The 13,769-nt window shown below is 44.1% G+C and overlaps 1 protein-coding gene and 1 long non-coding RNA gene across 9 annotated transcripts in view; one reads left to right on the top strand and one right to left on the bottom strand.

The window, feature by feature from the left end:
- Positions 1–7,531, bottom strand: part of TRAPPC8 (trafficking protein particle complex 8) — a 71,553-nt gene extending 64,022 nt beyond the window's left edge. For 3 of the 8 annotated variants that reach the window (XM_023756411.1, XM_014458327.2, XM_023756414.1), the window contains exons 1-2: positions 7,052–7,524; positions 414–608 (exon numbers count right to left, since the gene is read on the bottom strand). In XM_023756411.1, the coding sequence (XP_023612179.1) occupies positions 414–608; positions 7,052–7,208 (352 nt within the window). In that variant the 5' untranslated portion in view covers positions 7,209–7,524. Of the gene's footprint in view, positions 1–413; positions 609–7,051 lie in introns of those variants that run through there. The other 5 variants (XM_023756415.1, XM_023756412.1, XM_014458325.2 and 2 more) reach the window with 5 other exon arrangements.
- A 216-nt stretch (positions 7,532–7,747) lies between these two features.
- LOC106697682 lies at positions 7,748–10,535 on the top strand. The gene is made up of 2 exons (XR_001348850.2): positions 7,748–7,890; positions 9,796–10,535. It is a non-coding gene; the product is annotated as an uncharacterized LOC106697682 (long non-coding RNA).
- Positions 10,536–13,769: the final 3,234 nt, after the last annotated feature.

The raw sequence follows: 13,769 nt of genomic DNA, 5'->3' as shown, positions 1-13,769 counted from the left end.
TGCCCTCATGGAGCATCTATTAGCTTCACAAGTAGAAATATAAATCAATTTTATTATGAAAAAATAAAATCATGTAATTCAGTTTCAATGGCTGCCTACTCATCTATCTATAATAATAAAAGCATAATATGCTAATTAGACCGGAGGACCTTCGGGATGAAGCCGGGGCTGTGAGGGAAGCCGGTGCCAGCAGCCAGGGGAAGGAAGGCCTACTCTTGCATGAATTTCATGAATCGGGCCTCTAGTTTGATTACAACTTCCTTAAAAGCAGTAACTGCTATTTTCAACATTGTATTCCAGATCTATCATTCAGTAAGCACGTAAGCGTTTGTTAAATGAGTTCCAAGTTACAGAATTTACTGTTTCTAAAAAAAGAAAAATTCCTTTTAAAAATAATAAACCTTATTACATACCACTGATGTTGAGGTCATAATCTCCGGCCGTAATCACATTAGCTACTAGTCCATCCGCAGGCTGACTGCCAGAAACAACATCACTCAAAAGCTTCCGAATGGCTCCAGGCTGAGGCGGTTGGGTGATGATGTTGCTTACTGCTATCTTCAAATTTTTTATTATGTGAGGCTGATTATTAGGATCTCTCATATGAACTTCAGGGGGAAAAAAAACATGAAAGTAATTCTACACAATTCATAACAACCCAACTATAACAACAATAAAAAAAATTGGGTTAATGTTTTACAAACAAAAAAGATGATGAAATCAGAAACCAGAAATTCCTAGTGGAACAGTCTTCCATAAATACAACTGACTTACAACATTCTCATATAACCAAAAGGGCTAGCCAGACAGTCTAACCTTCTCTCGCAATGCTACTGCTCATGTCCCTACAGTAAGTATGTATTTTCCTTCTTCCTGTTTGGAGTTGCCAGGGACCAACCACCATACATGCCACGTTGCTAATTCTCATCTCACACTAAGGCTGTCCAGAGCAGTGTGAAGTCTGTGATATCAACGCTGAAAATAGTAAAGGGGAAGAAAGGGGGGCTAAATGGTGCATTGGGGATTCCTCTACTTCCCCGAGTGTGCTTCCTGCATTCTCAGCCACTATTGTACTATCATAAAAATCCCGGGATGTTGATAGTGGGAAGGTACTGGAACAGAAGGTACACAGAAACTCTATTCTTTCTGCTCAATTTTGCTGTGAACCTAAAATTGCTCTAAAAAATAAAGCGTATTTTAAAAAATCAACACCCAAATCCCTTCTCCCATCCCCAATAGCTCTTGCCGCTACCATGTTACAGGTCTTGCCTCAAGTCCATGGGATTTATAACCAGTGGCTCAGAGCGTCAGGCCAAAATGTAGGTTCTTAGGAGATTATACCAAGACAGTATCCACAGAGCACAGTAGGAAATGTGAGCATATCTTTTCATAAAATATATTCAAGCAGTTTCCGGAGAAGTATTAGAGCAGCCCATTATATTAAGGTCCAATTTTTGAAGTCAGACTTTTTTTTCTTTAGAAAATACCTTTTTATTGATTTCAGAGAGGAAGGGAGAGGGAGAGAGAGATAGAAACATCAATGATGAGAGAGAATCACTGATCTGCTACCTCCTGCTGGGGATCGAGCCTGTAACCCCGGCATGTGTCCTTGGCCGAAATCAAACCCGGGACCCTTCAGTCGGAGGCTGACGCTCTATCCACTGAGCCAAATCAGCAACGGCTGGAGTCAGACTTTATTTTAATCCCAACCCACCACTTATTAACCGGGTTACCCTAAATAACTTTTAACTTTTCTGTTCTTCAATTTCCTCACCTGTAACGTGACTAAAACCTACTTCACAGGGTTTTAAAGATGTACGTGGGATATTGTTGGATGAGATAGTAAATGTAAAGCACTGAGCCCCATGCCTGGCACATACATAATCATGTAGTGAAGTGTTCAAGAGGTGATGCAGGCAGCAGGTATAACACACTATTATAAGAACATCATGAATCACTGTATACAAATAAGAGGCAACTCTGGAAAACTGGCTTTGGATACCTACCCATAAAAAATAACACTTTGCCATAACCGGTTTGGCTCGGTGGATAGAGCATCGGCCTGCGGACTCAAGGGTCCCAGGTTCGATTCCGGTCAAGGGCATGTGCCTTGGTTGCAGGCACATCCCCAGTGGGGGTGTGCAGCAGGCAGCTGATTGGTGTTTCTCTCTCATCGATGTTTTTGACTCTCTGTCCCTCTCCCTTCCTCTCTGTAAAAAATCAATAAAATATATTTAAAAAATAAATAAATAAAATAACACTTTTATTCCCAATGGAAAATGCTTTATACTAAACTTTTAATTTCAGGCCTGCCTATATTTTAAATAAGGTTACATCTGTAAAAACTGTCTTCCTAAATTTCCTGTGACCCTCTGTTGATTTCTAAACTTTCAATTAAAAAAAATAAAACAACAAGTTTATAAAAACTATATGGAATAAATATGTGCACTTGTACTATAAATATATGTACAAAAGTACAAATAAAATACATGCAAATTCCATTATAATGGTTGCCTATGAAGGAAGGAAATGAGACCAAGGAAAGGTTTAAAGGTGACTTCAAGGGTATCTCTAATGTTTGGTTTCTTTTCAAAGGAAAGAAAAAGACACAAAGTAAATATGATAAGAAGGTCAATATTTGTTGGTTCTGGGTAGTGGGAAGCTGGATGTCTCTTGTATTCTCTGCATTCCTCTGTAACTGTTTATTTTTTCTAACTTAAACACACACAGAGCTCTCTCCCTAATTAAACTTCCCAGCTAGTCTAACTATGAAACAGAGAAACCAAAAAACAAGAAAATACTATGGTACATTTCTGACATTTTTAGAAACAAGTATTTTCCTTAAAGTTAGTTCATAATTGTTGAATAACGTGAGTAGCCATGTGTGTATTAAACCTCTCTCAAGCCCAGCCAGTGTGGCTCAGTGGTTGAGCGTGGAACGTATGAATCAGGAGGTCTAGTTCAATTCCGATATAGACACATTCCCAGTAGGGGGCATGCAGGAAGCAGCAATCAATGATTCTCATCATGGATGTTTTTTATCTCTCTCTCCCTTCCTCTCTGAAATCAATAAATATATATATTAAATATGAGTGTGTGTGTGTATATATGTATGTGTGTGTGTGTGTGTGTGTGTGTGTGTGTGTGTGTATATATATATATATACCTCTCTAGTTTTGCACTATATTCAGAGTGGGTTTATCAGTTAGGTAACCCTACTAATAAATCCAGAAATGAGTTAACAGGTGTGGCAGCCAGTCTCTGAAATGGCCCCCAATGATCCTGACATTTCCTGTTACACACACTTGTGTCACCTCCCACATCCTAGGGTTGCTATGTGTGACCAACCGCACACAGCAAAAGCAATGGTATAGCACTTCTGAGATAAGGTTATAAAGAGTACGGTTTCTATCCTGGTTCTCTCTCTGATCACTCCCTCTGGATGAAGCTAACTGCCATGCCACGGCAACTCAGGGAGCCTATGGACAGGCCCACGTGGCACAGAACTGAAGTCTCAGGCCAATATCAGTGAGGAAGTGAGACTTGCCAGCAACCATGAGTGAGCTGGGAAGAGGATCCTCAAGCCCCAGATGACTGTAGCTCTTGCTGACAGCTCCACTTCAAGAGAGACCCTGAGCCAAAAGCATCCAGCTAAGCCACTCCCAGATTGCCGAGAAACAATAAATGCTTTTGTTTCTAAGGCACTAAGTTTGGGGGTCATTTGTTACATGATAATAGAAACAGGAATATCACAATATAAGAGCTAATTATAATTAAGAGAAATGCTCTTAAATTCAAAAGCTTCAGAACTAAATTATATTAAGGCTTCGTTAAGATTATAACTGCACTGCCCTAACGGGTTTGGCTCAGTGGATAGAGCGTCGGCCTGAGGACTAAAGGGTCCCAGGTTCGATTCTGGCCAAGGGTATGTACCTTGGTTGCAGGCACATGCCCAGTGCAGGAGGCAGCTGAATCGATGTTTCTCTCTCATCGATGTTTCTATCTCTCTATCCCTCTCCCTTCCTCTCTGTAAAAAATCAATAAAATATATATTAAAAAAAAAGATTATAACTGCACAAAAGGAGACTTATCTATATATATATATATATATATATATATATATATATATATATATATAAAAGGCTAAGCAACCGTCCAACTGTCCAGTACCTATGATGCGCACTGACCACCAGGGGTCAGACGCTCAACGCAGGAGCAGCCGAGCTGCGGTGACCTGGCAGCAGCAGAACTTTGCAGAGTGCCCTCTCGCACTCCAGGACCCCTCGGGGAATGTCAGAGAGCTGATTTCAGCCGAATCCCCGCAGGCCAAGCAGAGGGGCCCCACCTGCCAGGGGGACCCCACTCACTTTCCAGACTGCAGGAGATTGGCGGTTGGCTCCAGACCCTGTCCGGCCCATCTCGCCCAGTCACGCCCTGCCGGCTACCTTCTAATTAATTTCCTTTCAATGTGCACGAATCCATGCACCGGATCACTAGTATATCATATAACATCTCAGTTTCAAAATGAAATTCAACAGTGTGGTGATTTCCGGAAAAGGGGGAAGGGGTGTGTAAGAGGATATAGGAAGGATAAATGAGGATGGAAGAGAAATAAAAAAAAGTCAATAAAATTCCATTAAAGTTAAAAAAATGAAATTCAAATCTACCATTTTCTTAATTTTGTAGGTTACCAGATCATATCTTGAATACTTTACTATGAAGTAATATTTCCCAGTATATGCTGCTCTATGGAATACTGCTTCCTCAAGAAAGTTAAGAGCTTGTTTCTGAAAAATTGATCCCATGTTCAAATAAATTTGGGAAATAAAAAATAGTATATATCTAAGAAAAAGGTATTATGGAAATAATAAAACTTGAAACAGCCTTTGCCTAATGGGCCAGGGAATAAGAACAAGTTTTTAATTTAATCTAGATGGGGTCATCTAGATTTATAGAGAAGGCAAAGTCCTAAAATTTGGTTTTTCAGATAAAAATTAAATCAGTATTTTTATGCATTCATTGGTTGCTTTTATTTATTGTTGACAGTATCACAGATGTCCACCATTTTCCCCTCCTCTGCCCCACTCCACCCAGCCCCCTCATTAAGATCTTTTTAACCCTCACCCGCGTGGCTCAACTGGTTGCAGTGGAGTCCTCATACACCAAAAGGTGACCAGATCAATTCCCAATCAGGGCACATACCCAGGTTGTGGGTTCCATCCCAGGTCTGGGCACCTGCCAGAAGCAACCAATTGATGTTTTTCTTTTTCTCTCCCTCTCCCTTCCTCTCTCTCAAATGAATAAAAACATTTCCTCCAAAAAAAAAAAAAAGGCACAAAACACCATATCCTCAAGTGAGGATTTTTTTTAAATGATTGTTCAATACTGATTATATATTGAAATAACATTTTGGAAATACTGGGTTAAATAAGATGCATATCAGTCATTAAAACTAATGTCACCTGCCTCTTTTCGCTTTTTTTTATCACGGGAACACTAAATGATTTTAAATTATATACGTGACTCACATTATATTTCTGCTGGACAGCGCTGCTGCCCAGTGTGAGTAAGTAATTCTAAATATGCCAGAGGTAAGATGACCTGATTAGTACCTGTCTGGAGTCACAGGGCCTGTTTAAATCTCTCCCACATGTAAGACTGGGCACGTCAGCTCTCTGCCAATGAGGACACCACTATCTACCCCATGGAACTCCGTAAGGACTAGAGGAGGAAAGCTTCGGAAAACAGGTATCGGGTACTAGCATGATTACTTATTCACCAAGCAGGAAGGCGCACACACGCCTCTCACAGCCCTGAAGAATGTAGGGCGCTTGGCTGTTCTTGTGGACTCAGGGCAGCCCTGGAGGAGCTGGCCATGGCGCAGGCCAAAGGAAACCGAGGGCTCCCCAAGGCTGTGCGGACCCCTCCCTCCCCTTCAAATACTAACGAAAGGGGAACCTACAGGCACTGCTCGCGGGCACGCGGTTATGGCGCGGCTCGTCTCCGTGCACAGGTCCCCACAACCACATCCCCATCATCGCTGTCGTCCACGTGCACAGCCGCACTGAATGAAGCCAGACTTTCCTATGTCCCGTTTGCAAAGTACAGATGAAGGCACTGGATAATCATACCTGGGGGTTTGTTACACCTACTTTTTCCCCCTAATAAAGACTAAACTGCAGCGGTTCTCAACCTGTGGGTCGCGACCCCTTTGGCGGTCGAACGACCCTTTCACAGGGGTCGCCTAAGACCATCCTGCATATCAGATATTTACATGACGATTCATCACAGTAGCAACATTACAGTTATGGAGTAGCAACGAAAATAATTTTATGGTTGGGTCACAACATGAGGGACTGTATTTAAAGGGCCAGAAGGTTGAGAACCACTGCAGTCTAAAGGTGTAAAAAAATCAGGTACCTCCTCAATAAAAGTCACATTTCTACTAATGATTTAATTTCTATCTGAAACACCAAATTTTAGGACTTTCCCTTCCCTATACATCTAGATGACTCCATCTAGACTCAATGAACCATTTGTTCTTCCTCCCTGGTCCATTAGGCAGAGGCTGTGTCAAGTTCTATTATTTCCATAACACTTTTATTTTCTGAAGAAGCAAAATATGATACAGGAATATCAGGATATAGAAAAGTTTAAGTTTCACGAAAAAAAGTAAATACCCAAACCAGGATCTTAGACAGAGAAGCACCTCGCTGCTGTTCAAAACCAGCTCCCGCGTGCAGTCTGACAGCCGGGCGGCGATGCGGCTCCGCTCCGGACCTGCCTCGCCTCCGACAGCTCCCGCGCCCCCCGGCCCCCGCGGCGGCTCCCGTTTCTGTGACAGGAACCACCGGACAGGCGGCAGGTGCGAGGCGGGAAGGAAGCGCCCGGAGGGACTGAGGGGAGGACGGCGCGGCCCCGACAGGCTCCCTCCCGGCCCGGCCGCCCAGCACGCGCCGCCCTCCGGGCTGTAAACATCGCCCTCGCCCCGCCCCCGCCTCGCTCCCGGCCCCGCGACCGACGCTCCGGGGGCCGGGAGAGGACCACGTACCCTCGGAAGTGAGGCGGGTGAAGGGCTTCAGCAGCTCGGCGAAGCTCAGGTGGTTGAGGCGAGTGAGCCGCTCGGCGTCGTCGCTGCACAGCGCGGCGACACAGGGCACGAAGGAGTCCGGGATGAGCTCCTGCACTGACTGCACGCACTGGGCCATCGCTCACGGCCGCCGCCCGCCGGCCTAGCCCGGCCGGGCGGGGCCCCGCAGGGAAGCCTCGAGACCAACCCGGGGACCCGACTCCGCCGTCTCGGCGCCCGGGGCCCACGCCGCCGACCCCGCCCCGTCACCGCCGCTCCTCCGCGCTCGCCACGGCGGCTCACGTCCCACCCATGAGGCGGACACGCCGACGAGCCCCGGGGAGTCCTTCCGACCGCGAAACCTCGGTCACGGCCCGACCAGAACCGCCATGTTGAGGCCGAACCCTGACCCACCGGCAGAACTAGTCCCGACGGCCCCCGCGCCCGCCCCTCACGTGACGGCGTAGAAGGAGGCAGTGGGGGCGGGGAAAGAGCGGAGGAGAAGGAAGTGGAGAGCAGCGGAAGCCGATTGGACCCTAGCACCGGAAGTCGTGTGGCGGCTGGCCCCCTCCCGCTGGGCGGGGTTGGGGCGGGGCTACAGGCGTAGTAGGCGGGGCTACGGGCGTGGTGGGCGGGGCCAGACGTGGCGATAGGCGGCGTGACAGCCGCTTCACGCGCAGGGTCTCGGCGGAGCCCGGCGAGCTGCGGGGGGCCCCGGGCGGGCCCGCGCGGAGGATCCACGCTGTCCGAGTGGCAAAGGCGCCGCCCGCCTTCCACGCCCCCGGCCTCTGTGGGACCCCAAAGGCTCTCTGGGAAACTAGGTAAACGGTGTCCTGCTCGCTCGCCTCGCCCTGCCCGGCCCTTCCCGCGCTCCCGGTGCAGCGGCGAGGGCACCTGCTCCCTGGAGAGGGTGCTGCCCCGCCCTCCCTCACTCCCCACGCCCCCTACACACTCACACCAGCCCGGGGCGCGGGGGTCCCCTGGAGCGGCGTGATCAGGCCACGCGTCGTTTGAACACAGCCTGCCTTTTGGAAACACGCAGCCACGAATGCGAACTGAACCCGAGAACAGCCATGTGCGCCCCTTGGGTGCCCTGCAGTTAACGGGGTGGAGGGGAACGCCCTGCGCCTGCGGTGCTGCGGGGGCTGTGAGGTCCTGCACCGGCTTCCATCCCTGGCTTCCATTTTTACAGATTGTTCCTCTGAATGGGTAGAAGGGAAAGGGATGAATTTTACCATAGCGTTACTCAGTTGTCTGCATTGCTTCTGAATTATGTGCCAAAAGTATAAGGCAAGGGGAAATGCCATTTTCTATGGCGGCCTATGGTGCCTTGATATAAAGGAGGTTTCCCCAATATCAGTAACGCAAATTGTCGGGTTGTTTGATCCCGTGAGGTTTGTGCGATGGTAGGAACGTAGGACAGGTGAGATGTATGACTTCCTTCTGTAAACTGAGGAATGGGAGGTAGGAAAGGACTATAGGACATAATGACCTGGCAGCTTTAGCCACAGATCAATTGTGAAAAGGTAATACCTGCACGTTGAGGATACGGAAATTAATTTTCTTAAAACTATCCGTGCCAGAGCACCTCTTGGAAATTTTTCTTGCATCCCCGGGGGTACATAGGTTCCCTTTTGAATACCTCTGATGCCATTCCCTTGCATTTTATAATGTAAGAATCTCATGCAATTGAATGTAATAAGTTAAAAGACATATATTTTTGGAAACAGGGTTCCTAAAGGCAAGCATACTACTTTATCTGGTACTCAATTCAAAAAGTAAAAAGGCAATTTATTTTTTACACTAAAGATAAAACAAGCTGTATTACATTTTTTTAAATATATTTTATTGATTTTTTACAGAGAGGAAGGGAGAGAGACAGAGAGTCAGAAACATCGATGAGAGAGAAACATCGATCAGCTGCCTCCTGCACATCTCCCACTGGGGATGTGCCCACAACCCAGGTACATGCCCTTGACCGGAATCAAACCTGGGACCCTTCAGTCCGCAGGCCGACGCTCTATCCACTGACCCAAACCGGTTTCGGCTGTATTACATTTTTAAAGAAGGATTTTTAAGGGCAATTTAGCTTAAATGTATTTTCTTGAGATATAATTCACCCCTTTATAGTATACAATCCAGTGTTTTGTTTTTTAAATATATTTTATTGGTTCTCCACAGAGAGGAAGGGAGAGGGATAGAGAGTTAGAAACATCCATCAGCTGCCTCCTGCACACCCCCCACTGGGGATATGCCCGCAACCAAGGTACATGCCCTTGACCGGAATCGAACCTGGGACCCTTCAGTCCGCAGGCCGACACTCTATCCACTGAGCCAAACCGGCCAGGGCCAGTGGTTCTCAGTATAGTCAGAGAGTTATACAACCATTACTACTGTCTAATTCCGGAACATTTTCATCACCACCAAAGAAACCTGATACCCATTCCCAGTCACTAATCTCCTGTCTGTAGATTTACTTATTCTGTGCATGTCATGTAAGTAGAATCATACAACAGGTGACTTTGTGTTTGAACCTTCATGTGTTCAAGGCTCCTCCATGTTGTAATATGAACCAGTACCTCATTCCTTTTTCATGGCTGAGCTTAAGTGGTCTTCTGCTTGGACTTTACCATCTCCCAGCACATTCACACACAGGGCTTTCAGTGAGCGATTCACTGTAAAAATCCATTTATTTCCCAGTTAATCCAAGGTGTCTATTTCCTCAGGTGCTGCTCTCATTAAAGGTCAGAGCTGAGTCACTGACACATTGGGAAACATGGACTGATGGTGTAACAGCAAACTGTAGAAAGGGCATGCAACAATTTCCCTCGCATCCCATTGGTTCCAGTGAGCCTATTGGTCACACCTATCTCCAAAGGAGACCGGAAGACATGGGTTCCGAGTGGCTAATGAAGAGGAGGAAAATGAATATGGGCTAACAGTCCAGGGTCCCCAGCACACTGTATTAAGAAGGAGGTACCCTGCGGAAGGTATTTGCGTGGGGCCAAAGATACCACACTGCTCTCGGGTCTCTGACTCCTCCAGACACTGGCTCTTTTTGCATCCCATGTCCTCTGGACCATTCTCTGTGTCCAGGACAAATTCGGTGCTATGATTGGCCAGGCCTTGGCAATGAACACACCCTCAAGGCCAAGAGGGCAGATTCTATGACTGAAAGAAAGGAAGCTTGCTGGACTAAATAAGACAAGAAATTAAGGATCTGTCTTCCATGTACTGAAGGTGAGGCTCAGCTTTCTTCTTCACCAAAATCAAAGAATCCTATAGAATGTCAATGGGCTTACATGCTGTGTTAGCAAATGTTCATGATTTGTTTTATTTTGTACATATAATAAGACTGTTGGCTGGTGTGGTCAGTTTTAAACAACACAGACATTGAAACCAGAAGCATCTGGATTTAAAAGCAGTTCTACCGCTTGTGAATAAAAATAAATGTCATCATTACTGATATACATATATCAAGCATGGTACATTATATACATTGTCTCCTACTTCTGTTTCTCACGTAAACCCTGAAAAGGATTTGTCACCAGCTTTCAGATGTAGAAACGGTAGCACAAAGCCGTTGATAACTTGCCGAAAGATAGTCAGCACGGGAGCCATAAACAGCCAGCTTGGTTTTTAACCCTGGAGACTTGATCAGTACGATAAATTGCTTTTCCATGTTTCCTTGCTTTGAAAGCACCTAGAGCAGCGGTTCTCAACCTGTGGGTCGCGACCCCTTTGGCGGTCGAACGACCCTTTCACAGGGGTCGCCTAAGACCATCCTGCATATCAGATATTTACATGACGATTCATAACAGTAGCAACATTACAGTTATGAAGTAGCAACAAAAATAATTTCATGGTTGGGTCACAACATGAGGAACTGTATTTAAAGGGCCAGAAGTTTGAGAACCACTGACCTAGAGAAATTTTAGTTTGCAATAGTATTATATGTGACTTTTGACAAGTTACTTATCTTTTCTGAGCCTCACTTTCTTTATCTGTAAGCTTAGAAATTTGGGGTTTGAACATTTCTTGTGTTTGTTTCAATGTGAAGATCTGAGAATATAACATTCTTTCCACTATTATTAAATTTCACTATGTTAACAGTAGATGGTGCTATTGAGTACTGGCTTTAAAACGCAATAAAAACAATTCTAATTACTGAATACATTTCTTCAAAGGAGACACCTACTCAGAGAATGGGAGGTCGGGGGGTGCCCAGAAAAGTTGCACGTTAAAGTGTGTTAAGCTGGAAAATGTTTTGTTATGCTAACTTTAAAACATTAAAAAAAAGAAAGGTTTAAGTATATAATCTGCATATTGTCCCATACTTTATTTTATTTACTGTACTGGATGTTTTAAGACAACTTATTAACATTAATATTCTGATTACAAAATATGGCATCTATTTCTCAATTATATTAAGAATGAATCATAACCATAATTTTGCATTCTAAAGCCCATAATTTTATTTTATACTTATAGGTATTTAACCTCCATATATAGCTTCCTCTAATTTAATCTGCAGCAAGTAAAAATATATATTTTCACTCATACTTCTAAGATGGGGGGAGGGTGCATGGAAATATTGAACATCTCAACCGCAAACAGTTTATAAATATTTTATTTCTCAAGATTTGATCTAAAAAAAAATACAGGCTTGGCCAGCTTGGCTCAGTGGTTGAGTGTCAACCTATGAACCAGGTCAGGGTTCGATTCCCAGTCAGGGCACATGCCCAGTTGTGGGCTCAATCCCCAGTGTGGGGTGTGCAGGAGGCAGCCAATCAATGATTCTCTCTCATCATTGATGTTTCTATCTCTATATCCCTTTCCCTTCTCTAAAATCAATAAAAATATATTTTAAAAATAAATAAATACAGTTGCATGCCATATTGATTACTATCATAGCCCCTTGATTTCCTATTTAGGAAAAGTTACAATATTATTTTGTATGTGAGAAAACAGTCCTAAAGAGGTAAAATAATTTTTCCAAAGGTTATAAGCCTACTTAGGCACACAACTAGTAAAAACTTCCCAATTTCCTGACTTCCAGTCTCAAGCACTTTTCATTATACTTTTCTCAGTTTATATATTAACTAAATTTTATATATTAACTAAATCAGTTTCTTCTGATTTAAGAAATTACTTAGAGCAACAAGTATTGTTTTAATGAGTACTTCCTTTTTTTTTTAGAAGGGGGAGAGGGAGAGAGAGAAAAAGAAACATTGATTGCTTGGGTCCCATATGCACCCTGACCAGGGATTGAACCCACAACCCAGATATGTGCCCTCACCAGGAATCGAACTGGTGACCTGGTGCATAGGACGACCATCAACCCACTGAGCCACACCGGCCAGGACTAATGAGTACTTCTTTATAAATATTTTTAATTCTAATACATTAAAAATTATTTTAGCTACATAAAAATAACAGGAATAGTTATAGCTGCTAATCAGTACCCGAAAGCTATTTACTTTATTTTTTTAGCTAACTAGCTATGCAAGTTAAATATATATGTGTGTGTGTGTGTGTGTGTGTGTGTGTGTGTGTGTGTATATATATATATATATATATACAATTTGAAAAAAAAATTAAAAAGACCTAAACACATGGAGTGACATCTCATGTTCATGGATCAGAAGACTTAACATCATTAAATGGGTATTATACTAAATGAGTAAGTCAGAGAGGATAAATGCCATATTATTTCACTTAAATGAGCAATAAAAATAAACAAATCAAACAAAACAAAAACAGACTCATAGATACAGAGAACAAACTGAAGGTTGCCAGAGGGCAGGGAGGTGGGGGAGGTGGGGGAATTGGTAAAAAAAAAATGAAGGAGACTAAGAGGTACAAACCACCAGTTATGAAAAATAAGTCATATGGATGTAATGCACAGCATTGGGAAAATAGTCAATATTATCATAATAAGTCTGTATGGTGACAGATGGTTATTAGAATTACTGTGGTGATCACATCATAAGGATTATAAATGTCGATCTACTACATTGTACGCTTGAAACTAATATAATATTGTTTGTCAAATATCCTATACAATAAAATCCTAACATGCAAATCGAACGACCGGTCGCTATGATGCACACTGACCACCACGGGGCAGATGCTCAATGCAGGAGCTGCCCCCTGGTGGTCAGTGCACTCCCACAGGGGGAGCGCCACTCAGCCAGAAGCCTGGCTCATGGCTGGTGAGTGCAGCAGTGATGGCGGGAGCCTCTCCTGCCTCTGAGGCAGGTAGGTGGTAAGGAGCAAGAGGTCCCGGACTGTGAGAGGGCGCAGGCCAGGCTGAGGCCCCTCCCTCCCGCAGTGCACAAATCTCATGCACCGGGCCTCTAGTACTTTAATAAACAAGGAAAATGAGTGAAGGATATAAAGAGAAAAATCAAAGTTTTACTTGGTGGCTGTATAAATTAATGTCCCACTTCTGAAAAGAATTTGGTGGCATGTATCAAGAGCTACAGAAATGTTCATAGTCCTCCACACATCGATTCCACTAGGGAGAATGCATGTCATTTCATTTCATTCAACAAATATTTATTGACTACTTTTTATATGTTAGGCATTGCTCTAAACTCTAGGGTTTAGAACAGGCCAACAAAGACGTGTCAATATCAGATTGATCATGGCTGTTCGAGGTTTGAACCCTGAGTGCCGCTCTCCATGGTTCTGAACC

This window comes from Myotis lucifugus, unplaced genomic scaffold, assembly GCF_000147115.1.
Source record: "Myotis lucifugus unplaced genomic scaffold, Myoluc2.0 scaffold_93, whole genome shotgun sequence".
NCBI lineage: Eukaryota > Metazoa > Chordata > Mammalia > Chiroptera > Vespertilionidae > Myotis > Myotis lucifugus.
Note: the sequence above shows the minus strand (reverse complement) of the source record. Positions and strands in the feature narration are given on the sequence as shown.